The sequence below is a fragment of the Trichosurus vulpecula genome, chromosome 5, assembly GCF_011100635.1.
Source record: "Trichosurus vulpecula isolate mTriVul1 chromosome 5, mTriVul1.pri, whole genome shotgun sequence".
Classification (NCBI taxonomy): Eukaryota; Metazoa; Chordata; class Mammalia; order Diprotodontia; family Phalangeridae; genus Trichosurus; species Trichosurus vulpecula.
The window spans coordinates 300,736,889-300,764,262 of record NC_050577.1 but is presented as its reverse complement, the minus strand read 5'-3'; the positions used below and the strand labels follow the sequence as shown (position 1 = coordinate 300,764,262).

The following is a 27,374-nucleotide window of genomic DNA, read 5'->3' as shown; positions in this document are numbered from 1 at the left end:
CTAACTTTCCCTAACTTTACTCAATTAACTCTTCCGTGGAAGCCTAACTTTTACCCATCTCTCACAATCTGTATGATACACCTCACTTTCTACCACTGGGGTTTTGGGGGAGGGCAGGGTTGATGAGGAGTGGAGTCAAGAATATGACTTCCCTACCCCATGTTGCACAGGAAGGAAGCTCGTGGAAACTCCATCATTGTTGGGAAGTTTATCAAGTTGACCACCTGCCCCTTGCCCTCTTCACAGATTACCTGGTGGAGGACAATGGCGAAGGATTTAGGGGAGTGGAGGAGCAGACCAGAAGAGAAGGGAGCCAGATGAGAGCTTTCCTCAATAGACCTATATGGGTTCCCTGTCACCAGGCTTCATCCCCTGCCTCTAGGCCTCTGTCCTGTCTTCATTCCTGCTCAGCCAATGTCAGAGAGCTTCTCTTTCCTCCTCTCCCTCCAAATGGAGGCCAGACCCAACGGTGTATTTGCTGTCCTTGACTTTGGTTGGTTTACAAGGCAGGAGGAGCCTGGAATCTTCCAGATTCTTTCTGAGAGGAAGTCAGCCCAGATCCAAGTAGCTCTTCATGGTTCCATGCTGCCCTGGTCCAGGAGGGTCCCTGGGATTGTTTTGACAGGTGTCACATGCATTCACTTTTCTGGTTGCTAGATTCTGGATCCTAACTGAGGTTGGTTCCAAGATAGCCGTCAAAGAAGAGCATAGATGGTGGTCCCTTGCTGCCTAGATAGCCAGGGTACAAGGTGCAAGGCAGCTCATCTCTGGGCTCCAACACCTGGAAAGGCTCTGGTCCAAATGTGAGAGGAAGGGTAGTATCTGGTAGTACCTGGACCTGAAGCCAGAGGATCTCAGTTCAGATCCTGCACTGCCACATGTTCCTTTTGGGACCTCTGCCTGGTCACTTTTACTCTGGGCCTCAGTTTTCTCTCCTGTAAAATAAGGGGGCTGGGCTGGATGACCTCCAAGGTGCTCATAGCTTCAAATCTCCAATCCCTTGCTTTTCTTTGGAGCTTTGAGAATCTTGGGTGGAGCCTTGCACATCACCTGGAGAGAAGCTAATGAGCCAATCCCTGCCCCCACTCCCAGGCTGTCACTTCAGCTCTCCTGGACCTTTCTCATGCACAGATACTGTCATTTACAGAATTAATTGGGTCACCCTTTTTTCTTTCAATATTTTTTGGGGGTGGAAGTAAGAGGGGGTAAATGCTGGGTTTATTTTTTTTTCTTTTCTACTTCCATGAAAACATTCTGTTCTGTTGCATCTTGTTCTGGCACATGATGGGTTTTTGCCTCTAAATGATTGAGCTGGGACTATAATCAGATTTAGCTGGATCAAAATAACATTAGACTGAGCATAACAAACAAATGTGAGCTGGCTAGGCCCTTGACAATCTTTCAGGGATTCAGTGGTGAGCTCAGAACTGGTTTATCTCAGCTGAGCCAAACCCCACGAAGCTGCCCTAAGCCCCTGGCAAGCCTGGTGGCTTCTTGTCTCCCAGGCAGGAGTGGAGACTTCTTGATGCATCTGTTACAGTCTGGAGCCCCCAATACCCAAGACGGTTTGACCTCTCTCTTGAAGGGTTAAGTGCTTCCCAAGTAAAAGTTTCACTTCTTTTTTTGGCTCTTTGTGACTTCTCCTAGGATCAAGATGTGGCAGGATGCCTTAGCAAGTGAGTGGGAAAAAGTCATAACCCCTAGACTCATAGTTTGTGTGCTTGGAGCCTAGAACCTCAGTTCTGCCTCTCCTTTCCACAGACAATGGGATGGAAGAAGTTAGGGGGCTCAGAGATTAAAAGCTAACAAGGCAGATGAACTAAACCATCTCATAAGAGTTCAAGCTTCCCCTTCTTCCCTCCCACTCTTCTTTAACTTGTGAATCTTTTACTTGGGAAATACTTAACCCTTTAGGAAAGAGGTCAAACCGTCTTAGGGCACTGGGGGCTCCAGACAGGATGTCTCAATTTGCACCCTCTTCTTGGGACCAGTACACTGAAGAATAGTGAATGTATATCAATGAATGTTTTATCAAGTGTGATGAGTATATGTGAGTTGTAGTTTATTTACTCCTACAGAGTGTGGATGTACCAATTGACTGGCCCCTTGTTAATGAGGACAAAAGACAGCTCCTAAGTCTCAGTACCTGGGGTCCCACTCAAATGACTTGGCCAGGACCCATGGGGGAAGATGCCATTCTTTGCTGGCCTATAAAAGAATGCCAAAAAAGATCCCTTTTCCCATCCTGTGCCTGTTCAGAAGGCAGCAGAGTGACCCCAAGCTAAGACTAAGTCTTTTCTTCTTAACTTCAGGTCTGGGGCTGAGATCATTGTCTTTTGCCCCAGACAACTACAGGACCTCAGAGTTAGAAATTCCACCAGTCTTTTCTGGCTGGCTGTGCAAATGAAACAGAACAAGTAGAAGGGGCCAAGGTCATCTCTTTCGACCTTTATTAGGAAGATCTGTTGACAGCAAATCCCACTAAGCCATGGTGTGATGTTTTGTCCAGGGAATAACTTCATCATCTCCACTGACATCTATTTTCTTGACTTTGCCCCCAAGCTCTGGACCTCTGAGGGCTTTTTGTCTTGGCTCAGATCAGCCTGAGCTCACAGGTTTGAAGGGTATGCTTTTCTCCCTGGTCTCTCCTCCCCCAGCCAAGATATCCTAGGTCCTTCCTTCAGTCAATAGTAACTCAGTGGATGAGAGATCTCCTCAATAGGGCATTCCCTCCCTTGGTGCTGATACAAATCCTTCTCATCCTCCAGGCTTCTTGGCCATGGTCTTCCACAGAAGACTGGCCAACATTCTGGAAGCTTCCCTGTTTCATTGACCTGCATCCTCATCATTGGTCCCATCATTGGTTGGGCACTGGATCTGGGTTCAAATCCTGCCTCAGACATTAGCTAGGTGACCCTAGGTAAATCTCTTTCCTTCTCTGGGCCTCAGTCTCCTCCTCTGCAAAATAGGTGGGTTGGGCTAGAGGGGCTAACTCCGGATCTAACATCCTTTTACCTTCCTTCCAGAAGTAGGCTGTGTTCACAAGGACCCTGGGGCAGCGATACTTCAGCGAGTATGCAAAAGGAATCCTAGCACCCTCCCTACACCCCCACCCCCGCTCTGGCCAAAGCTGTATAGTGGCAGGTTTGGGGGTATAGGACGTCATTAAGTTATTTAATAAACATTCCAGCTGTGTCCGGAATCACTGAGCAGTGAAGTGTTTCTGGGATCCTTAGCTCATAAAGGGACCAATTCTGCCTCACTGTATAAATATTAAACGTGCTATTTAAATATTAAATTGTAATGTCTGTCTCTACTTTTGATCTCCCAGCGAGGACTCGGGTTGGGCCCTGCTTGGCTCCCTGATGTGGTACCAGCTCTGACTGGAGGTTCTCATTTTGGTTCCCATTCTGCTCCTCCTGCAATGGTCAGGACGCTTGAAGGGTTTGGGCCCCTTTGGCGTTGGCCCAATCATGAAAGTATGAGCTTCTTGGAAGACATACTCAGAAATTTCCGTTGGCTTCTGAAATCAGCCCCGTTTAGCAGGTCTGAGAACGTGGGATCATCCCCCACTCCCAAGCACGTGAATGGCCTCCTATTACCTTTCTTCATTCCCTGCCCCCAGAGCCCTCTCTTCCACGCTGGGAGGGCCTGCCCCCTCCCCTTCATTCCCATGCCCCATCCCTGGAATTGGAGAGGTTGGGTTTAAACCCCTGATCCCTGTTTAGCCCTGGGGCAAGTAAATGAACTTCTTGGGACCTCGGTTTCCTCGTCTGTAAAATGAGGTGGTTCAATGGTGATTTCCAAGGTCCCTTTCTCTGTTCTCTGCCCCTCTCCACCCTTTCCTCGGTCCCATCTCTGCAGTCTCCATTCTCCCCTCTACTCATCCCTCCAGAATCACCATTCACCCTTCTAGCTGATCTCTCTCTCTCCGCCTTCCTGATTCCACCCAAACCACTCTCTCCCCACCCATTGTCCCGAATCATCTTTCCCCTCCCCCTCACACCCCTTATCTTCTCATCATCAAATTTCTCTCTACCACTTAGCAGGGAGCAGAGGTGGGAGTCCAGAGTGAATGAGTCTGAGTCACAGCTTTGATCCAAAACTACCTCCATTAGCTTCAAATGCCCCATCATCGAGTAACCTGTGTGCAGACCTGGAGCATCTGCTTAAGACTCTTCGTTGCTGGAGAGAACAATCAATCACCCTAGGCTGTGTGCCACTAGGAAGGAGTGGAGTCGACGGGAGAAACTTCTTCCTTCTGGGGGAGAGGAGGCAAGAGCTCCAACCCTTCCTGAAGACTGACTTCAGAGAGAACAGATATGCAGGAGCAGCCGTGTGGGGAAGCCAGCTCAGCATCTCTCTGATTTCTATGTTGCCTCCCTAGAAACTTGAGGGAATTTCCTCTTGGGTAAGATGGTGGTCTCTCTCACTTGAGAAATGAGGCAAGAGATTTGAAAAGAGATTTTTAAAAAATGAAATAAATGAAAATATAAATAAAAAAAGAAGAAAAGCTTCCTCAAGGAAAATTTGGAAAGACACTAAAATGCTTTAGAACAGAAAGTGAGTGAAAAGTCTAATTCAAAAAGTCATCTCCCTGAAAACTAGGGTAGGCCAAACAGAAGTCAATGACTATGGGACAGCAGAAATATGAGACAAAATCAAAAGAATGAAATCATAGAAGAAAATGTAAGACATCTAATATAAAATATAACTAATCCTGAAAACAAGTCAAAAAGAACTCATCTAAGATTCATTAGTCTCTGAAAAATGTGGTGGGGCTTTTTAAGCCTAAATATTAGATTTTAAGAAATTAAAAATGAAAACTGCTCAGTTCTATTCAAGCCAGAGGGCAAAGTTAAGTTAGAAAGAATCCTCTGATCTCACTGACTCCCCAAAAGAAAAAGTCCCAGGAATGTCATAACTAAAATCCAGAAAAAATTACTGCAAGCATCCAGAAAGGAGTTCAAGTGTTAAGGAACTTTAGTCAAGATCACACAAGTCCTGGCAGCTTCTACTAAAAACCATCAGGGATCTTGGAACACAATGTGTGAGGCAAATAAAATGTGAAGATTTCATAGGGAAGATATGTATAAATATGTATCTATACTTATACTAAGAAGTGTTTAAAAATCAAGAAATAGGGAAGTGGAAAAATTCTGAGGCCGTGAGAGTCTGATGGCTCAGCCTCTGGGAAAGTTTACCCTGAAACTTTTTGTTCTTTCTTCTGGTTCTGGTTTAAAGATTTGCTCAGTAAGAACAGGGTAATAACGACCTGTTTTTCTCTACTGTAAAGAATGGAGAGGGTCTCCCCCTCCCCTTATTCTATTCTCCTTCTTTAGATTTATAGATGTTACCTCAGTTGTAATCACTAACTAAGGGAATGGGAATTGGAGTTTCTGTGCCTCGATTTCCCGGTCCTTTATCTAGCTTTCTTGCTCAGATTGTAAGCCCACCTCCCAGCCAATGGTGAGAAGGGTCAGAGGTGGACGGGAATTCTCTTGTATAATTATGGGTGCCTTGCCTCTTATAAAGTGTCTCCCTTGCTGGATTCATTCTAGTGGGGGATGCCCAATTCTCGAGGATTGAATAAAATTTATTTCTGTTCCCATCCTGAGATGGCTCCTTATTAACTTTTAATTGGTGAGCATCTTTCATCCCACACAACAAGATTCCAAAAACCAAGTGGTACAGTTTAATGCCCAAGAAAAATTGATCCAGACAATCCAAGTATAAGCTTACAGTGGGGAAAATTGGTCTTTAGTGGAATAGAGAACTTTCAAGCATTTCTGATGAAAAGGTCAAAGCTGAGTGGGAACCTGGAAATGGGAACATAAGCTCCCAGAGAAACCTTGAAATAAGAAACATGGAGGTCCTGAGGATGGATCAGTTCTGTTCTGAGGGTTTGAAGAGGAGGAGGAGAAGAGAGGACAAAAAGAGGACCAACTGGTGTAAAAAGAGGAAGAAGGGGGAGCAAACTTTCTAGTTCTCATGTTGATTGAAAAAAAGAGAAGGAAGTGGGAGGGACCTCACTTTTATCTAAAGGGGATAAAGGACATCCACACAGAGTTTGGGTAGAAATACATGAAACTCAAGAAGGGTAAGCAAAGAGAGGGAAAGAGGAAGGAGGGTAATGTCTAAGATGAAATAACCACAAGTGCAACAAATGTCCTGACTCTAAGGGGGAAATTAAAAGGGAGAGGAAAAGAGAGAAGCAGCCTGGAAGGGAGTGCCTCCTAACAGCAGAACGGCTGCACGGATTGTATATAAATGTAATGGAATCTTATTTTCCCAGGAACAGCGATGAAAGAGGATTTCAGAGAGTCCTGAGCAGCATGAACTGGCCAAATGCCCAACCCCATCTTTATTTATAGCTCCTCGGGCTACAGAGTAAGGGCAAACAACTCAGCTCTGGAACTGTAACAGAAAGAAAAAAAGAACTTACTGGTAACCTCAGTAAAACTACCAGCTGGGAATAGAATAGACCAGGGAAAGGTAGCAACCACTGAGCCTCAGGGCACAAGGCTCCTAAGGGAGAGAGGCTGCTGGGCTAGGAGAGGCTTGTCAGGGCTGCCTGATAACCCTGTGGAGAATAGGTCCCAGAGGGCTACCCAGGCCTGAGGGAGCTGGGGCCAATAGGCTTTGGAAAGCAGGGAAAGGGTCTCCATGGGACATCTGGGAAAGCAAAAATGGAGACTTCCCAGTTTGCCCAGGACAGAGGCACTAGAAGATGGCTACAGTGGAACCAGGTTGTGGGATGACGGCACTACCACTACTCAACCTCACCACCTTAGAGAACCAATTTGATCCAACCTCTCCTGGTCCCAGATCCCCCATGTGTCCCTTGCTCCTTCCGCCTTATCTCAGAAGGATAGCGAGAGATGGGAGGGCTGCCTTGCTCAGCTGCCTTGGCATCTAAAAACCATAGAGGGAAAATGAGGGCTGTAGGGTGCCTGGAGGGCAGACAGAGCTAGGCAACTCCAGAGTACAGGGAGAGGGGAAGGCTGGTGACGGGGGCCAAGTGCCCCAAGTCACAGCAACAACTTGGAACCTCCCTAAAGAAAAAGGAAGGTGGAAAAGGGGAGGGAGGGCCTTGAGTGCCAATCAAGTCCATCTCACAGGTACACAGCCCAGCATGATCATGGCTCTTTACTTGCCCTGCTAGGGAGATGGGCCCAGAGGAGAGGGAGAAAAACCAATAGAAATTCTGCAACTTTTCAATCTTCCAGAAGCCATAGGGAGGAAGAGAGCAACCAGGCTGATGCCTCTAGGATTTCTTGGGACATCTTGGGTGTTCTGGCGTTTCAGGTCACTCAAGTCAAAAGGTTTAAAAGTCTTCAGGCTGGGGTTAGGGACATTTTCCACATACTCCTCCACCAGGCCACGCTCACTGCCAGACATCTGGTTCTGGAGGTTTCCCTCCACACATTGTCATTCTTCATAAATGAAGCCAACGTTCTCCTCATGGGCTGGAGTGAAGATCTCACTGCTGTTGCTCGGAGACCAGGGCTACTATTCCTTTTGCCACTGTAGACAACTCTAGAGACCAGGGAACTGGTCATGGCTGGAGTGTCTGGTCTAATCACTCTACTCAAACTCCTGGTTCTCCTCCTCAGCTTCAGCCCGCCGTTGGGAAGCTCTGGAAGAGCAACTGCTCACCCAGTTTCAGACTTGGCCACTTCCAATGGCCTGTTCTCCAGCCTCAATCTTCTTGTCCTTTGTTGCTTTTGGCTGCTGTTCACTCTGTCCTGGATACTCTTTTCCCTCTGGGTTTTCAGGCTGCCACTTTCTCCTGGTTTTCCCATCCATCCGACCATTCCCATCAATGCCCTTTGCTGCCTCTGTCCGGGTCATGCTTTCCAACCATGGGTGTCCCCGAGTGCTCTTCCCTTCTCCCTCGTGACTGTGCCTGGGGTGGTCTCATCAGCCCCCACAGATCAATTCCCTCACTGGCCCTTTGTAGCCCATTCCAAGATGTGTTTATCCAGCCCTAATCTTTCTCCTGAACTCTAGACTCCAGGCTCCAGCCACTTATCGATACCCCACGCTGGATACTGGCTGATTCCTCAGACTCCTCCAGTCCCAAACTCACCTCATTATCTTCCTCCCCAAACCCAACTTCTCTCCTTCCTAACTTTCCTATTACTTATAACATCTCTCCAGAATAACTTTCCTATGCACCCCTTCATACCTTTCTCATCTTCTTTCACCTAACTCCCCTCTCCTAGGCAAGCAGATGGTGTAGCAGATAGAATGCTGGATTTGGGGTCCAGAAGAACCAAATTCAAGTCTTGCTTCAGATACTTACTAACTGTGATTCTCATCTGTAAAATGGGGATGATCGTAGCAGCTACCTCACAGGGGTGTCGAGGCTTCTATGTAAAGCACTTTGCAAACCTTAAGGTGCTGTATAAATGGTATCATGAGTGTTGTTATCGTCTTCACTGGCTGCCCCCATGCCCTTCACTGGAGCCCCCGTGCTCCCTATCTCTGTCTCTACCCCCTGGCTTCCCTGGCTTCCTCCAGGCCTCAGCTACAATCTCCAAAAGTCTTTCCCAACCCCCCTTCACAATGGTGCTGTCTCTCTGTCGATATCACCAATTTCTCCTGTTTTCTCTGGTTTGTATGGAGCCCTTTGCTTCCCCCATTGGACTGGAAGCTCCCTGAGGGCAGGAGCTATCTTTTGTCTTTGCAGCTAAGCACAGTACTTGGCACTTTGGCTGTGCTTCTTAAAACTCTTTAATTTCACTAATCATTGACTTCTTTCTCCCCAAAAGGACAGTGCCCAGCACAAGGCTGGGCCCATGATGGGCCCTCAGGAAATACTGATTAAGAAGATCTTTGAGGTCAAGTCAAAGAACCATCGAATCTTAGAGCCTTAGAGATCGTGGCACAGAAGATACAAAAGCAGTGCTGGGAGGGGCCTTAAGGTTATTCCCAACCTAGATTGGGCAGGTGGGTGGCCCAATGGAGAAAGCACCAGGCCAGGAGTCAGGAAGACCCTTCTTCCCGAGTTCAAATCTAGCCTCAGACCCTTACTATATGTGTGACCCTGGGCAAGTCACTTAACCCTGGTTGCCTCAGCTTCTTCATCTGTAAAATGAGCCAGAGAAGGAAATGGCAAACATGCCGCCAGTGTCTTTGCCACAGAGACCCCAAATGGGGTCACGAAGAGTTGGACACGACTGAACAAGGATGAACTTTCCTTTTAGGGGTGGGGAAGGTGATGGCCCAAGAGGAGAGTGCCGTGCTTAAGACCACACAGGTGATCAGTAGCAGTTAAGCTCTGATTGTGCAGTCAGCAGGTTTGCTAGTGACACCAGGCTCTAGAGATGCAAGACCCCTAGAAGTTAGAAACAATCCTGGGGGTCAAGTGTCTTCCCCAAGGGCCTCCAGGCTCAGAAGCAGCCCAGCCAAGATTAGCACCCAGGACTTCAGACTCAAAGTCTTTCTTTCTCCCCTTCTTCTGCTTTACAGATCAGACAACAGAAAAGAGAAGTAATTGACCTTCTGTGGCATCGTGAATCCAAAGCTGAGCTAGAACTGGGAGCTGGAGTTTGGTCCCACTCTGAATCACATGCCCAGACAGGGATCGAGGGCCCCCTCCCTCAGCTACCTAGCTGCTCCCTTCTTGTGCCAGCCATTCATGGAGTCACAAGATGCCAAGTCTGACAGCAAGCTGGTCAGCGTATTTTATGAGCAGAGATTCTGTCTCTGGGTCTCCCTGTCCCTCCCCACTGACTTCTCTGCCCCCCCCACCCCAACAGAGCAGCATGTCCATTTATAGACAGCCGTGGACCGGAGCAACGGAAAGAGTGACTCCGCACCAAGGATGGAAGGGTGTGCCCCAGGGAACGCACTAAGTCTGGGAACTGCTATCACCACAAGGCTGGCCGCTCTGCCAGGAAACCAGAGAACCCCAGCAGGAGGCTCAGTGAACCTGGACTCCCACAGAAGCGCGGGGTCCCCAGGTAGAGCAGCTGGCTGCGTCTCCAGCCCCACCGCCACTGGTCACCGAGCACACCCTCAGACTGTAGCAACAGGGAAGCAGACCAGATGGAACTGCAGGCTTTGGGGAGGGTGGCCCTGGCCCTACAGTCCTCCCTCTGATGCTCTCTGTAGGTCCTTGGGCAAGTCACTTAGCCATCTGTCAAGTGAAGGGGTGGGCCTCTCAAGCCCCTTCCAACTCTGAATAATTTGTTATTTAATACTAAGCCCTGTATAAATGTCAGCTATTATTACTGTTAAATCCAGGGTCCTATGAGCACAGGCATCAAAGGAAAAACTGGATTTCCACACAAGTTATGAGCTTGAAGGGCTCACCATCAGCTCATGGTGTGACCCTGGATAAATCACCGTACTTCCCTGGGCCTCAGTTTCCTCGTCTGTAAGATGTTGGACTAGATGGCCTCGCTCAGATTCTGGTGTACGGATTATAATCTTTAATTCATACATGAGGAAACTGAATCTCAGAGAAATAAAACGGCCTGCCCTTGTTCCTACAGTTAGGAAAGGCTGGATTTGAATCCAGGTCCCAGCACTCTATCCATCACACCTCCCTGCTTCTCCATATGATGATAATAATGGCTGACATTCACACGGCATCTACTTTGTGCCAGGCAAGCACTTTGCAGTCACTGTCTCGTCTGATCTTCGTAATGATCCTGCAAGGTAGGTGCTGATATCATCTCCACTTTACAGCTGGACTTGCTCAGGATCACGTGGCTAGTAAGCGTCTGAGGCTGGATTTGATCTCAGTCCTTTTTTTTAATAGTATTTTTCCTAATTCCACGTAAAGACAATTTTTAATTCATTTTTTTTAACATTTTGACTTCTAAATTATCTTCCTCCTTCCTTCCCCACCCCCTCCCTAAGATAGCAAGCAATTTAATAAGGTTTATGTATGTGCAATGCTATAAAACATATTTCCATATTCGTCATGTTGTGAAAGCAGAAATAGACCAAAGGAGCCACGAAAAAACGAAGCGAACAGAACATGCTTCGATCGGCGTTCAGACTCCGAGGTTCTCTCTCTGGAGGTTGATTAACAGGCCCAGATCAGCACATTTGTTCATACCCCCAGTTCCACAAATGCCTCTGGGATCCAGGGGAGAATTGAAGGGCCTCCCATGTGTTTTGCATGATTTCACATGGATAATGGGTATCATCTGGCTTACCTTCTTAATGGCTGGAGGGTGACAGGGCTCTGTCTCCACCCAAGCTTGAGTAGTACCCCATCTTACATTAAATTCTTTGGAAGGTTGGGTGGAGTCTGACAGAGAAGAGGGAGTGAATGCCATCCCATGAATGTCCTTCAAAAGACTGAACTTTTTAAAATCGAGACTTTGGAAGAAGGGGAGAGCCTCTGAATCCCCCAAAGATATTGGTTATTAATCATTTCGGCTCGTTTTCACAGGCACGCTCCCAGGTCTTTTGTACTGCCGAGTTATTTTAAATGGGGCATCTTTTGCTCTCTCTTCTTGCAGAGTTGTGTTTGTGACATATAGGAATGCTCATGATTTGTGTGGATTTACCTTATATCCTGCTACTTTGCTAAAATTACCGTTTCACCCAACATTTTCGTTGAGTCTTTGGGATTTTCCAAGTATATCATCATATCGTCTGCAAAAAGAGATAGTTTTTTTTAAACTGCTTCCTATTCCCATTCTTCCTATTTCTTTTTCTTCTCTTGTTGCTATTGCAAAGTTGTATTTCCTTATTGTTTATTTGAGTTTTTTGGGGTGTCGTCTCAACAACCCAAATGTTGCTTCCAGAATAAGGTGTTTTTTATAGAGTCTGTCAGGTTGTACATGGGAGAATGACCAACATCATCATAGGTGCTCAGGCTGGAGATGATAAACCTGTTTAGTGTTTTCAGAAAATCCCCCTCTTCTTCTTGGGTGAATACATATGGACAATGTATCATTCAGGTGGTTGAGACGCCCCATGGGGTACCAGAGAGACACAGGCATGGGTGAGGCATAGATGTCTTTTCAGACCCCTGGTTTTCTAAAAAACGACAAAAAAGACGGGCTCAGAGAAACCTGGGAAGACTTGCACGAAGGGAGCGGAACCAGGAGAACCATTTATGCCATGACAATTATATTGTAAGGAAACACCATATTGAATGACTCAGATTGGAGCAGCGGTCAACCACAACCACCAAAGATGAAGCAGGCCCCACCGGCTGAACCAGGGAGTGCTGAAAAAGATGGTGCTTCCAGGTGGGGCCAATGTGGGAATGCGTTTTGTTGGACTGTTTGTATTTGTTAGGAGGTTTGGGATATTTTTTTCTTCCTTTTCAATGGGGTGGGGGAGGGGGGAAAGGAATAGAGTTGCCCAAAAAAGGAGAGCAAGAGGGTCATTGGAGCCTTTTATTTTTTGATACACAGAAGGAAGCACAGTCAAGGCAGCTTTGAAAGCCTCAGGTTGAATTTATTGTAGACTTTTTTTTTTAAAGCAAACTGTACATGAAAGAGTTTCATGGACAGTCCCTTTCCATCTGACTGCATATGGAAGGGCTCACTCTCTTGTTTGGTTTTAAGTTCAGAATTACGAGAACAGAGTCAGCTTCTGCCCTCCCAATGGATGGATCTCGAAAGCTTTGCCTGAGGCTAGTCCTTAGAGGACATGGGCCCTTACAGAATTGTGCTCATGCTAGAGATGGGCCTTAGCCCAGGAATCTGGGGATCCTGGCTCTGCCTCTAACTCGCTGTGTGACCTCAGGCATCTGCCCTCTCTGTGCCTCACTTCTAACTGTAAAATGAAGGGGTTGGCCAGGTGGCCACTAGGGTCCTTTCAGCTCCATTCTTCCATGAGTCTTTTTCCCCAGAAAAGTTGGCCAGAACAACCCCCAAACAGGCTTCAGAAAGTGAGTCTAAATGAAGCAGGAGAAATCTGTTATACTAACTAGCATTGGAGAAAGAACAGAGATGTCAGGAGATGTCAGGGCTGGGAGGGAGCTTAGAACAGGGGATGTCAGGGCTGGGAGGGAGCTTAGAACAGGGGATGCCAGAGCTGGGGGGGGGAGCTTAGAACAGGGGATGCCAGAGCTGGGGCGGGGGGAGCTTAGAACAGGGGATGTCAGAGCTGGGAGAGAGCTTAGAACAGGGGATGTCAGAACTGGGAGGGGCCTCAGAACAGGGGATGTCAGGGCTGGGAGAGAACTTAGAACAGGGGATGTCAGAGCTGGGAGAGAGCTTAGAACAGGGGATGCCAAAGTTGGCGGGGGGAGCTTAGAACAGGGGATGTCAGAGCTGGGAGGGGTTTTAGAACAGAAATTTTCAGACCTGAGAAGGAGAATAGTTCCATTTTTACAGGTGGAGATTAGCCCTAACTTGTCCAAGGTGATATCAAGTACAAAGCAGAGACCAAAACCCGGGACTCCTTTCTTCCCAAGCAATAGGGCCCATTCCACTAGACTATAGCTTATGCCCCTCCTTGTAGTCTAACCCTAATAAACGACCAAAGACTTGTGCCAAGAAAGCTTTACTGGCAATCCCTGCAGTTTGGGATTCCCCAGCCCAGCCCTGGCTCAGTATAAGTCTTCATTGTTACTGCTGAGCAGAACCGGGTAGGCAGAGCCAATATGGCGGCCGTGGCGGTAGACCACAATCTGCAGCTCATACTCCTCAATGCGGACGAGTACCCGAGTGACCTTTTCCTGGGACTGCAGGAACACAATGGTGAAGAGGGCGAATTCGAACTCAGGGCTCACGCCCAGGAAGGTGCTGCCCACAGGTTTCACCAAACCCTTCCAGCTGAACTGAAGGTTCAACACCTGGTCATCTTCATCAGGCTGGGGTCAGGAGGATAGAAAATGTTAGAAGTCCCTCCCAGCTCTGATGTTCCAAGTTCCAAGGGCCCTCCCAGCCCTGACGTCCCGTGTTCCGAGGGCCCTCCCAGGCCTGATATTCCAAGTTCCGAGGGCCCTCCCAGCTCTGACATCCCGTGTTCTGAGGGCCCTCCCAGCCCTGACGTCCCATGTTTCGAGGGCCCTCCCAGGCCTGACATTCCAAGTTCCGAGGGCCCTCCCAGCCCTGGCGTCCCATGTTCCGAGGGCCCTCCCGGCCCTGGCGTCCCATGTTCCGAGGGCCCTCCCGGCCCTGATGTCCCAAGTTCCGAGGGCCCTCCCAGCCCTGACACCCCATGTTCTGAATATTCTGCTATGTCCTAAGATCCCTCTGAGCCCTGATAGTCCACATTCTAAGATCCCTCCAACCTTAATTTACTAATAGGGAAACAGGCTCAGAGGGGTTATGTGACACACAGCTGGTGGAGGTCTGAGGGAGGATTTGAACACAGATCTGCCTAACTCCTGGTCCAGCACCGTATAAATGTCAGCTGCTTTGGTTCCTCTCTACTCCCCACAGCTCCCTAGTAGAAGGCAGGCTCTTTGAGGACAAGGATGTTTGATTTGGGCGTTTTTTCATTCCCAGTGCCAAGATGCTGGAGAGTGCTCCTTCAAGGCACAGCTCAGGTACTGCCTCCTCCAGGAGGCCTCCTCCTGCTTATTGAACACCCTCAGATGCTCAATCCTTGACTTTCGTATCATGTTTTCTGCTTCCTATCTGGACGCTGAGCACCCCCCACAATCTCTAGCACAGGAGGGCACCTGGGTCATTACACACTTTTGGAATGACCAGTCTGCATCCTGGAGAACACATAATCAAACACACTTCCATCCTCTCAGCAAGGAAGTGGGATGCCAAAGGAGCGGGATGCACCATCAGCCACCCAACGTGGTCATTGGGTCGGTTGGGTTTTCTTTGCTACGAAGAAGCAGTCAGTGGGGAACGTGTTGGGGAAGTGCTCATGTAAAAACAAAGGCACCAACAAAACATTAAAAACAGTGACAATGAATTCAGCCCAAATCTGTTTCCACCGTGGGTTAGGTAAGTCAGCAGCACAGCTCAGGGAGCCTGGGCTGCACCACTTTCTATCAGTATGACTTGGGGCAAAACCCTCTCTCTCCAAGCCTCAGTCACCCCATCTCAGAAATGGGGGCAATTGCCCCTGCCTGTCCCCTCAAAGGGGTTTTGTGAGCAACAAATGTTACAATGCACCTGAAAGTACCTTGGGAGGCAGAATGGTGACTGGGAGAGAGAGGCTATTTTGTAATCCTTGGGTGAGACTCAATTTCAGCCCCTCTCTTGGAGCCGGTGGGGGCTGGGAGCTGTCCAGAGCAAAGAGCTGAGCTGGGAGAAAACTGGGTGAGAGGTGACCCCTAGAGGCCAAAGGCCACCTCGTGACAAAACTTCTAGCCGTCAGCCTGGACTAGCTGGATTCGCCACATCTGTCCTGCTTAACATCTGTTTGAATCCTTCACCTCCTTCACTTCACTTCAATCCAACTAGCATTTATTAAGCACCTACTGTGTGCCAGGCATCAGGATTGCCCTCAAGGAGTTTGCTTTCTATTGGAGGTTACAACATAATAATAATAATGATGAGGGCAGATGGGTGGCACAGTGAGTAGAGCACCGGCCCTGGAGTCAGGAGGACCTGAGTTCAAATTCGGCCTCAGGCACTTGACACATGTGCTAGCTGTGTCGCCTTGGGCAAGTCACTTAACCCCAATTGCCCTGCCTTCCCCCCTCCAAAAACAATAATGATGACAGCTGATGTTTTTGTAAGGCTCTAACGTTGGTAAAGCACTTTCCAGCCAATATCTCGTTAGCTCTTCCCCATAATCCTATGGGAGGGTGGCACCTGAACTGAATCTGGAATGCAGCTAAGTTAAAGGGCAAGGAGGCAGAGAGTTCTAGGCTCAGGGGACAGCTTGTAGGGGATAGGAGGTGGAAGGCTAAGCTTCGGGAGAAGGCAGTTTGGTATAGAGTCTGTTCCTTCAAGGGAGAAGGAATATTGATAAAGAAGGAAAAGAGGAAGAGGAAGGGAGTGAGGGAAGAGGAAAAGAGAGAAGAGAGGAGGGAGAGGAGAAGGGGAGAGTGAGGACAGAACAGAAAGTAAGGAAGGGAGGGAAGGAGGAAAGAGGGAAGGCAGAGGGGAGAGGCCAGCCCCCCAGAGCTCCCGGACCCCTGCTCAGCCCGCGCACCCGGCTCTTGTGCCATCTGGCCACATAGCCTCTGTAATCAATATTTCCCCGCTTCTCCTGAAGGTAGAACTGCACCCAGTTATGGAAACCCAGGATGTCTCGTCCTCGCCGGGTTTCACCCACAAACACGTGCTCGAAACCACAAGAATCAGGCCTATGGAATCAACAGAGAACAGGTGAGGCTCCCGGGCGTTAGCCAGCAGAGAGGGCTCCCCACCCCGTACCCCGTAACTTGAGGGACCCAGTGTGGTGCTCTACTGGGTAGAGCACTGGACCTGGAGTCAGGAAGACCGAACTCAGATACTTATAAGCCAGTAAGTCACTTAACCGCTCCCTGCCTCAGTTTCTTCATTTGTAAAATAGGGATAGTAATAGCAGCTGCTTCCCAGGGTAGTCGTGAGGACCAGATGAGATAATATTTAGTGCCTAACACACAGTAGGTGCTTAATAAATGCTCTTCCTCCCCGGTGAGACTCCACATCACACCTGGGTGGCAGCCATCTTCTCCGTCCCCACTGTGTTGGGGGCAGCGCCTAAGGGGTGGTGCCGTGGAGTGAGAAGGGACAGGGGTTCAAACCCCCACCTCCAGTACTTATAGCTATGTGACACAGGGTAGGGGTGTCCCCTGGACAGCTCTGACCCTGTTTCCCCATCTGTAAAATCCATGCAGTTACCCACTTCACCAGGTGATTCTGAGAAAAGCAAATGGAAATGTTGTTAATTATCATCATCCCCTGGTGACCTTCCACCAAGGAGGGAGTCACCTTCGGGCTGGCCTTGTCAGGTCCCAGGTCCCAGCTCCCTTCATTTGACAGGTAAGGAAACTGAGGCAGGCAGAGGTTAAGTGCCTGGCCCAGGGTCACACAGCTAGTAAGTATTTGAGGCAGGATTTGAACTTAGCTCTTCCTGACTCCAGGCCTTGGCACTAAGCTAGGCAGAAGTCAGAGGATCCTGGTTGGACTAGACCTCAGGGCCCATCTTGGCAAGACCCCTCACTTGACAGATAAGGAAACTAAGGAACTGGGAAGAGAAAGGAGAGCCTTCCCAAAGGAGTGGCAGGGTTAGGACTCCAGATCTCTCCTGACCCCTCTGGGATCGCCCAACTCCAGATGCTGGGGTCCTTGCTCGGTATCCCCTGGCTTCACACTGGGCTATACATACCCTTGGCGGCCCTCCCGAGTATACAGCTGGAACCAGATTCTGTAGAGCTGAGCCTTGAAATCCGTTAGGCTGGGCTTGGACCAATTTTTTCTCACCAGATACTGATGGGTGAGCTGGAAGAGAGAAAAGGTGTGGGCAGTGGGGGGCTGGAGGTGAGTTACTCATTTCATGGTCATGGAGTCCCATGATGTGGAGCCCCTCCGAGGCAACTTGGCAAAGCAGAGACAACAGAGGACCTCACTCTGGTCCTCGGCTCTGACACGGTGTCTGTGACTTCCAACAAGGTGCTCTCGGCCTCAGTCTCCCCGTCTGTAAAATGGGGATAATGCTACTTTCAGCACCCACCTCCCAGGGCTATTGTGAGGACAGTGCATTGTAAGCCCTTCAGCATTTTAGAAACAGGAGCTATTATCATTTTGAAGCAGGCAGAGGTGGTCTGTATGGACCATCTCCCCCCAGCTCCCAGTCAACCTTAAAGCTGCCCCCTGCCCAAGGCCTCGGCTCCAGGAGCATTCCCCAGGATAAGAGCATGTCCCAGTTGGAAGTGACCAGCGACCTCCTCTTTTGAAATAGGTTGAAACCTCCGGCCCAGAATCTGGGTCATCGATTAAGAGCTTGGAGACACCTGAAGGCTCCTCTAGGCAGGAGAAAACAGAGTTTAAGTGATGTGCCCCAGATTAGACAGCTAGAAAGTGTCTTGAGGCAGGATTTGAACCCACAGCCTCTGGTTGCAAATGAAGCACTCTTTCTCCTACACCGTGCTGCCCTTCCCAATATTTCCTCTGTCCCCTTCAGCCCTGACCTGCCCGGGCACCCTCTCAGGGCCACACTCTCTGCTCGTAGGCTGGCCTCATTTCAGGGCTGTGCTACCCTGACCTGAAGAACACCATTGTGATCCTCCCAGGGGCCTCCAGCAGAGCCGAGCGCTCAGCTGGGCTCCAAAGAGATCCCAGTGCGAATGGTGCTTCTCACATTTAACAGCTGGGAGACCTTGAATAAGCCGCATGTGGGGGATGAGGGGATCGGCACTTCCGGCGTCTACGCCCCACCCCCCACCTCCTCAAAGGCGGGGGCGGGCTTGGCCTCGTCTTCCCAAGTCCCTTGGTGCCCAGCGTCTTTGGGGCGTTTCAGGGCTCTCAGGCCCTCTTACAAATATGATCTCATGGGATCCTTACAACAACCCTGTGAAGCAGGCCCTAGTATTATCCATTGAGGTAATTTAATTATATATTATAATAATTGGATAATGAGTGCTGGGAATTATCCCCATTTAAATAATTTAATTATAAATTATCATGGAACAAATTGTAGTAACTCAATAACAAGTGCTAGTCATGGTTATCCCCATTTCACAGACAAAGAGGTTGAGGCTGAGGGTGGCTAGGAGGCTTGCCCAGGGATCACACAGCTGGGAAATGTCTAAGGCAGGATTTGAATTGGTGTCTTCTTGATTTGAACCCAGCACTCGATCCTCTGTACAACCTGGATGCCTCAACTCTGAGCTCTGGAAACAGGAGTGGCTTAATACACATTTACCGAATATTGGAATAAATGAGACTTAAATCAAAGGGAAGAACTGGGTGGGGGTGGGAAAGGATAGGCCTCCCCTGCCCAGGCCAGGCCCTGGCCTCACCTTCATCACCTCTGTCTCTAAGGCAGCGTCCAAGAATCGGTTGTTTTCAGCTTCCTCCTCCGGGGTCACGACTTCTGCTACACCCGTTGATGTCTCGTAGTTATCCAAAAGCGAGATAAAAGCTGCCAAAAGAAGCCCAGAGACCCACCTCACTGGGGCAAAGAAGGCAAGGCAGGGAGCCCCTCCATAAACCATGGGAAAAAATCCCAGGATCTAGTCTTGGCCCCGAGCTGAGCTGCCGTGGGGCCCTGGGCAAATCTGCCTTTCTGAGCCTTAGATTCCTCAGGTGTGAACTGAGGACAAACATGCCTTCCCAGGAGCATCGTGAGGACAAAATGAAGGAACTTGGAAAGAAAAATCCAAAGCATCTGAGCAGTTACAAAGGATGACATGATGCCTGCCCCGTGACCCCTTCACTCATGGGGCTAAATGAAAAAACAGGTTGGAAGTACTTCAGAAACTTAAAGCTTCTACATGCTGTGGGCCAGCAAGCTGGCATGTGGGAATCCTCTTCAAGTCTGGTCATAATTTAGGGTAAGCCAGTTGGCCAAGGTTAGATAGGTTAAGCAGCATCAGAGTACCAGATATAGAATATGTGTGTGTACACACATAGACAGAGGCACACAATGAGGATACGCCGATGGGGGCTCATGAATACTCTGTCAGTAAGGTGGAAGCCCTGGCTGCAGGCATAGGCCTGGTGATGTGTCCAGTGCCCAAGGACTAGGCTAGCTAAGCTGGAAGTGCAGCCCACTGGGTGGGATGGTGAGTCTTACCTGCAAAGGTCTTGGTGCTCTGTAACCGGCCCTCATTCACCCAGACGAAGAGAGCCTGAGAAGCATGGTCAGTGGCTCTGTGAACACCTTGTGGGACAAAGTCTGCCTTCCCCTATGAGGGGAGGAGGGAAACAGAGAAGGGACGATAAAGCCTTCAGTCTAGGAATTCCTGGAGTTAGCCCAGCCACAGGACCCTCTCTGTAGCAGAAAGTACTGGACAGTTTCACAGAGGAGGCAGGGAGATGCTCTACCTGCAGGATCCCTCTGCCTAAATATACCACCATTACCGCCCCCATCCACCTCCCTGCTCCCCTTCCGTTGGGATCCATCAAGGCATCAACAGGGTCACTTTCATTCTCCGTCTCATCCTCTTCTTCTCCTTTGAACTCCTGGCCCAAAGTGGAGTTTGATTTTCCCCTCCAAAGCTGGCAGCTCCTTTTTACCCATGCCCAGATGCCCAGGGCCAGGAGGAGGAGCTGGTAGGGGCCTCCAGGCTCTTCCTCTCCATCCATCATTTCCTCCTTTGAAGTTCAGGCCATCTGATTACACTGCCCTCTCCCTGTCCTGGTCTACTGTACTCCTACACACCTTTCTACCTCCTTCAACAGGCAGTTTTCTTCCCTGCAAATATGAGGGGATAAGAAGAGATTATCTTGGATGTCCCTTCCATGTCTTAATTAGTCTCTGACCCTATGACCCGAAGGTTATAGAGACATTCTTCAAGAGAATACTAATTATGGGCATGAAGCTCTGGGCAGAGGCTTGATCTCCCTGCTGACTGCAAACACCAGGGTGGGGCAGCTAAAACTTTGCCCTTTGGCAGTTAGTTTAGAGGGTGCTGACAGCACCTTCTAGTGGCGGTTCCTTTGCCCATTCTTCCTAACTACACTGTGGGTATTTGTGGGAGGATGTGCACTAGGTTTATGGAAGGAAAGGTGTGTTACTTTTGTTCATTTCAGTAAATGCCTTCGCTTTAACTGTATCAGTTGGCTGACTATTGAAAATGAATGAACTAGTAGGGGCTCGGTCTCTAGTGTGAAGCGTTCTGACCCACAGAACCCCCTGAATCTGCACTAGTTGTTCCTTGGGGGACCCAACCTCGTCAGGGGGTTATCCCAGAGGGGATGCTCAAAGCGCTCGGCCTCATCCACCATGCACCTTTACTCCTCTGTCCCCGCCTGCCTCTGTAGGGACGTTGTGCATTTCCTCCTTCCTCCCTCTAACTGGCCTTACCTACCGCCGTTGTCTTCCTCTTGTCCAGCTCCACCCCTCACAAGTTCTTTCCCCTAGTCCAGGGAACCCCCTGGAAAGCATCCCAAATTGCACCTCCTCCCCCCAGATCCCCAAATGAGCCCCTTCTCCTATCCCACTACTACTGTTTGCCTAGGAAATTGTTTCTAGCTAAGGCTTTACTACATACAGCCAAGTATAGCTCAATTCAACAAGCATTAATTAAGCACCTACTGCATGCCAGGCACTAAGCTAAGCATTTTGCAAATATCATCTCATTTGCTTCTCACAACAACCCTGCAAAGTAGGTGTCCTTTTTCCTCTGTTTTATAGTTGAGGAAACTGAGGCAGGGAAGTTAAGGAAGGCTAAGGGTCTCACAGCTAATAGGTATCTGAGGCTGGATTCGAACTCAGGTCTTCCTCACTCTAGGTTCAGTATTCTAAACACTGTTCCAGGGAGATAAAAAAGGATACCATCCCTGCCTTCAAGAAGCTTCCATTCTACTGAGGGGATACAAAGTGTACGTAGTCAGTGAGACACAAGGTAAGAGCTGGTGTAGATGGTCTCCAGGGTCTCCCCTAACCTTTATAATCAGGCTCGAAGCCTTCCCCTCTGTCTGCTCTCTGTCCTCAGCCCCCAAGACCTCCATATTCACCCTGAGGGAGGTCCAGCCTCCCAGCCAAGCTCTCAGGCCACTATGAGCTGGGCCACTTCCGTGACCTTGGCCATGACCTTGACATTCCTTGTGATCTCACTCACCCCCACCCTCAATCCAGTGAAACCCATTCTCTGCCCTCCTTGGGGCCTCCAGTTCCTCCAGATTTGCTATTCAAAATGGAGCCAGGCCAGGTCAGGCCAGGTGTCACTTAGTCCCACTCCTTCATCAAAGTGAGATAACAAGGCCTTAACAGAAATGGCGCCCAGAACAAAGCTGAACTGAGGGCCAAAGGAGAACAGATCAATTTCCACTGTCCTCTCTCCTGGGGCCCTTAGGAGGACACCACTTCCCAAGCACCAGAGCCCTCAGATGATCGATTATTGGTCAGCCCCAATCGGCTCCTCTTCCAGTGTCAGCTGTCTGGGCCCTCTACTGACCGCTGGCAGCACGCACCTGCAGGGAGATGGCGTAGTCTTTGCCAGGCCCTAAGCGGTTAATGTCAGCATCCCACAGTTGGTTGAAAAGTTTGGAGAGTTCATGATTTAAAAGCAGCCTGCAGGAAACACAGAAGTGGATCTTTCCAGATTAAGCACTCAAGGGGTTGGCCAAGGTATCTCTACTGGCTTAGAAGGGTGGGTTTGGAGTCAGAGAAGCTGGGTTCAAATCTTGGCTTTGCCATTTACAGTGATCTGGGACAAGTCACTGAGCAGCTTCTCTGGGACCAGTCTGTAAAATGAGGTCAAACTAGACAGACAGCTTTAGAAGCAGTGAAGGTCTGCCTGTCACTAATGCCAGAATCTTAGCATCCATTCCTCTAGTTTCCATAGCTCTGTCTGGGCCCCTTCCAGCTCTGACATCCCTTATTCTCAGGCTCCCTGTTCTCAGGCCCCTCCCAGCCCCAACATTCCTTCTTCTCAGGTCCCTCCCAGCTCTGACATCCCCTGTTCTCAGGCCCCTCCCAGCCCCAACATTCCTTCTTCTCAGGTCCCTCCCAGCTCTGACATCCCCTGTTCTCAGGCCCCTCCCAGCCCCAACATTCCTTCTTCTCAGGCCCCTCCCAGCCCTGACATTCCTTGTTCTCAGGCCCCTCCCAGTCCTGACATTCCCTATTCTCAGGCCCCTCCCAGTCCTAACATTCCCTCTTCTCAGGCCCCTCCAGCTGTGACATCCCCTGTTCTCAGGCCCCTCCCAGTCCTAACATTCCCTATTCTCAGGCCCCTCCCAGCCCTGACATTCCTTGTTCTCAGGCCCCTCCAGCTGTGACACCCCCCCTTCCCCCCCCCTCCCCCCCCCCCCCCAGTTCTCAGGACCCTCCCAGCCCTGACATTCCTTCTTCTCAGGTCCCTCCCAGCCCCAACATTCCCTCTTCTCAGGTCCCTCCCAGCCCTAACATTCCCTCTTCTCAGGCCCCTCCAGCCCCAACACTCCTTCTTCTCAGGCCCCTCCAGCCCCAACATTCCCTCTTCTCAGGCCCCTCCCAGTCCTAACATTCCCTCTTCTCAGGCCCCTCCTAGCTCTGACATTCCCTCTTCTCAGGTCCCTCCCAGCCCCAACATTCCCTCTTCTCAGGCCCCTCCCAAGCCCCAACATTCCCTCTTCTCAGGTCCCTCCCAGCCCCAACATTCCCTCTTCTCAGGTCCCTCCCAGCCCCAACATTCCCTCTTCTCAGGTCCCTCCCAGCCCTAACATTCCCTCTTCTCAGGCCCCTCCAGCCCTAACATTCCCTCTTCTCAGGCCCCTCCCAGCCCCAACATTCCCTCTTCTCAGGTCCCTCCCAGCCCCAACATTCCCTCTTCTCAGGTCCCTCCCAGCCCCAACATTCCCTCTTCTCAGGCCCCTCCCAGCCCCAACATTCCCTCTTCTCAGGTCCCTCCCAGCCCCAAAATTCCCTCTTCTCAGGTCCCTCCCAGCCCCAACATTCCCTCTTCTCAGGCCCCTCCAGCCCCAACATTCCTTCTTCTCAGGCCCCTCCAGCCCCAACATTCCCTCTTCTCAGGCCCCTCCCAGTCCTAACATTCCCTCTTCTCAGGCCCCTCCCAGTCCTGACATTCCCTGTTCTCAGGCCCCTCCCAGCCCTAACATTCCCTCTTCTCAGGCCCCTCCCAGTCCTGACATTCCCTCTTCTCAGGCCCCTCCCAGTCCTAACATTCCCTCTTCTCAGGCCCCTCCCAGTCCTGACATCCCCTGTTCTCAGGCCCCTCCCAGCCCTAACATTCCCTCTTCTCAGGCCCCTCCCAGTCCTGACATTCCCTATTCTCAGGCCCCTCCCAGTCCTAACATTCCCTCTTCTCAGGCCCCTCCAGCTGTGACATCCCCTGTTCTCATGCCCCTCCCAGCCCTGACATTCCATGTTCTCAGATGCTGAGGCAAACAGATTCAAGAAGCACTAACACTGAGGGACTTCTGGTGGTTTAGCAGAGGTGGGGGGCTATTGGTAAGGGACAAGGAATTCACAGTCTGGCATGGCCAGCTCATCGTTGCCTAGTGACTTAACTGTGTTCATTGTTGTACTTGAGGCTTCAGTTTTAGGACAGGGGGTGCTCTGGGAGGTTGGCATCATTTAAAACCTCTAAAAGTGTCCCGGGGGCAAGAGGCAGTGGCTGTAGTTTCACTGAGACTCAGGAGGAGCTCTTTTTTTTTTTTAGTGCATTTGGCTTCAGGCTGTTAAAAGAGCTGGTACAACAGGTTTGAGGAATCTTATCCCTTATGTACATTTGATTATTTGTCCTTGTCATGGTTAGATTTGCACTAAAGGGAATTTTTGTGAGCCCCCACCAAAGAGGCAGGCCGGGCTCCGGGCCAGGGGGATTCTAAGAGGCCCAGGCTGGCTGGGCCTTGTACCCAACACCCGACACTGAGGGAAGGAAAAGGAACCCAGGTTCCCCCCCATGTGGTGTGTCAGAGCCAGAATCCTGGCATGGAAGGCCCTGGATAGGAGTCCTGGACCCCCAATAACCTCCCTTTTTTCTGTTTTCCAAGATCCAGCAGCCTGGCCCCACCTGGTATTTACAAAGGGAAGGACCATGTCCCCTCCTAGCCTCAGAACCAGTACAACAGGTTCCAGCTCAGCAAAGGGGCCGGGTCCCAACCCTACAAAAACCCAAAGTCACTGGGGGCAGGGGAGGGAAGGTTCCAGTGGCCCTGGCCTACTTACTGCTAAGCCAAAGCGCTAACCACTGGAATTCCAGTCTTTGAGAGAGCCCCAGGAAGGAGTACACTGACCAGGAGAGCCCAGGACCCCAAAGCGATAGCATGAAGGGGCCTCAGAGACCCTCCAGCACTCTCATTGGAGGCTCCAGGAGGTGGAATGACTTGGCCAAGGACCATACATTCAGACTGGGAAGAGAGCTCAGGATATCCAATCTAACTACCTCATTTTACAAATGAGGAAACTGAGGCCAGAGAAGGATGAGTGACTTAGCCAAGATAGAGAAAGCTAAAAGACAATCTGCCCGAGGACCCCATGCACTAGAGTAGAGAACATCTCCCTCACCCTTCAGGGCCCAGCCAATGCCACCTCCTCCGCTAAGGCCTCCCTGGTTTCCGCAGGGCTCCCATCCTTCTCTTTCCCTCCCACCTCTATTTCATATAGGGAGAGGGCATGGTGTGGTAGAAGGAGCAACAGATTCTTGGAAAGGACCTGGAATTGAATCCTGCCTTGGTCATTGCTCATTCCCTGTGACTTCCCATCTCGGGGCCAGAGTAGCTTTACATGGGAAATGAGGGCGCTGACTCGAGGGCCTCTGAGGTCCCTTCCAGACACCCGATGTGTTATTTCTTCTTGTTACCACATATGTCTCGGGAATTTTCAGATTTACAAAGCACTACCCTCACCAATATTAGGCCCATCTTACAGAGGGCAAAACTGAAACCCAGAGAGGAGAAACAATTTGCTCAAAGTCACAAAGGTGGTAAGTGGTAGATCCCAGATCAAACCCAGCTCTTCAGCCCACTCCAAAGCCTGGGGTCGGAGACCAAGAACTATGGGGAGCTTCGTATCCCCCAAGGAGGGGATCAATAAGTCAGTCACAAAGCAGTTACTGAGTACCTATGAAAGGCCAGGATGGAGGGATGGGGACAGAGAGCAAAATGATCCTCACTGCCTTCTAGGAGCTGAGAGAAAGCCTTACCTTCCAAAGCCTGGGCACCCCTCTTTCCTTTGAGGCTCCAAACGGCACCTGGGGGAGGGGCTGGAGATGGGAATGAGGGAGGGAGGGCAGGCTTTGGGAGGGGTGAGGGAGAGAGCCTTGAGGAGGAGCCCAGAGAGGGAGCTGGGGGATGGAGGGGGTGCCTGGAGGCTGCTTAGGAGGTTTTAGCGAGGTTTGACAAGGAGCTTGGGGCGCGGCTGGGGGAGGAAGTTATCAAGGGGCTGACCAGACCAGCATGGGCGGGAGCTGGCCTGGGGAACTGGGAGGGGCCCCGGGAGAGCCTGGCGGCTCAGATCCTGGCGATCCAAGAGAAGCCTCACCAGAACCTTTCCCAGGAAGATGGGAGGAGGCCCTGGCCTTGCTCTCCCCCCTTCCCCACCCCCGCCCGGGTCTGGCCTTAGGCTCTCTTACCCGCTCGCCATGGTAGCAGTCAGGGAAGCCCGGTGCAACTCAAGCGAGCCTCACCCTAAGAGCCAGTTACCTGAGGCCACTTGGCTGGGGCGCCCAGGGGGGACATGGCCCTCCCGCCGCCCCCAGGAGGTCCAATCAGAAGCAACAGGACGGAAGCAAAGTCCAATCCCTTTGTGCTCCGTCTGCCTTGCCCTACCCCCACCCCCCGCCCCCACAGCAGGTAAGGAGGCAGGGCCAACTCCCAGCCAGCTGCTGCTGCGGAGTTGGGGGCCCCTGGAAACTCTGAGTGGGCACCGCCGGGCACGAAATCTCCAGGACTTTGGACGCCCTTCACCTGGCCAGGTGGAGGTCACGCTCTGGCCTGCAGCTCGGGGGCCCTGGTGCCCCTTTCCATCTCTCTGAACATGGCCGTGCCCTCCACGCGGAACGATTCGGCTACTTTGCAGCCTGAGGACCTGGAGGGGAATGGCACTGTGGCGAGGCCGAGCTGGGCAGGGTCTTAAGGAAGTGGGCAGGGGGCGAGGAGAAGGGACGTCCGGTGCGCTCTGGGGACCCAAGGACGCCCTTGCGCAAACGTCCTGGGCTCGTCGCTCATGGCTCGTCTGCCAGGCTGCCTTAATTCCTGCTCCGTCTCTATTCGTTACTATTATTAGTCACTTCTACTGGCAGAGGGATCACTGCTCTGAATTTTCATTTCAGCTGGCATTTAGATCGATAGCCCTTTTCATCCATTATACCACTGAGGCAGAGCCATCAGCCCGACCTCCCACCCCTCACCCTGGTCACTCGGTCAGTAGACTTTCTGTGAGCGATTAGTGTGGAAGAAAGGAAAACCACGCGTGAAGAGATTGTTACTTTCTACGGAAACATTGAATAAAAACAAAGCGATGTAGTCATTGAATTTTCAATATATTTATCATTTAATCTAGATTTTATATGATAAGCGGCCGTTCCTTTTGGTTATTGGTTAGATGGAAAAAATAAAAAATGAATTTCCATCTCTTAGCAAAGACCTTGTAAAAATTCTCTGGCCGTTCCCGCCTCATACTGTGCGAGGGAACGTTTTCAGTTATTCTTGTTTTAAATCAAAATACAGAAATGAGCTCGAAGCCTAACTGGATTTCAGGTTGTTTGTCTGGCGGGGAGCTAAATATGGCTAACCCTTGTCCAATAAAAAAGCCCGACCTCGAAGTAAAAGTTACAAGGTCTAACTTATTTCATTACAAATGTTCACATTCAACACAGTTTGTAAAGGTGAATTTGATACGAAGTCTTGTAGTTCATAAGCACGAGGTCTCCCTGG

The 27,374-nt window shown here is 50.3% G+C and overlaps 1 protein-coding gene and 1 pseudogene across 2 annotated transcripts; both read right to left on the bottom strand.

Annotated features, from left to right (window-relative positions):
- Positions 1-152: 152 nt before the first annotated feature.
- On the bottom strand, positions 153-7,573 carry LOC118851390 (annotated as a pseudogene).
- Positions 7,574-13,191: 5,618 nt separating this feature from the next.
- LOC118850181 (poly(U)-specific endoribonuclease-like) lies at positions 13,192-26,173 on the bottom strand. 2 transcript variants are annotated; one of them, XM_036759393.1, is made up of 8 exons: positions 26,072-26,147; positions 25,643-25,702; positions 21,966-22,065; positions 19,624-19,735; positions 18,848-18,969; positions 17,215-17,327; positions 16,054-16,207; positions 13,192-13,798 (listed from the first exon to the last, which is right to left on the bottom strand). In XM_036759393.1, the coding sequence occupies exons 1-8, from the start codon at positions 26,080-26,082 to the stop codon at positions 13,535-13,537; spliced, it is 936 nt and encodes a 311-aa protein (XP_036615288.1). In that variant the 5' UTR covers positions 26,083-26,147; the 3' UTR covers positions 13,192-13,534. The 2 variants fall into 2 exon arrangements, with proteins under 2 accessions (XP_036615288.1, XP_036615289.1); XM_036759394.1 differs by lacking the exon at positions 25,643-25,702 and having other exon boundaries at positions 26,072-26,173.
- Between the last annotated feature and the right edge of the window lie 1,201 nt (positions 26,174-27,374).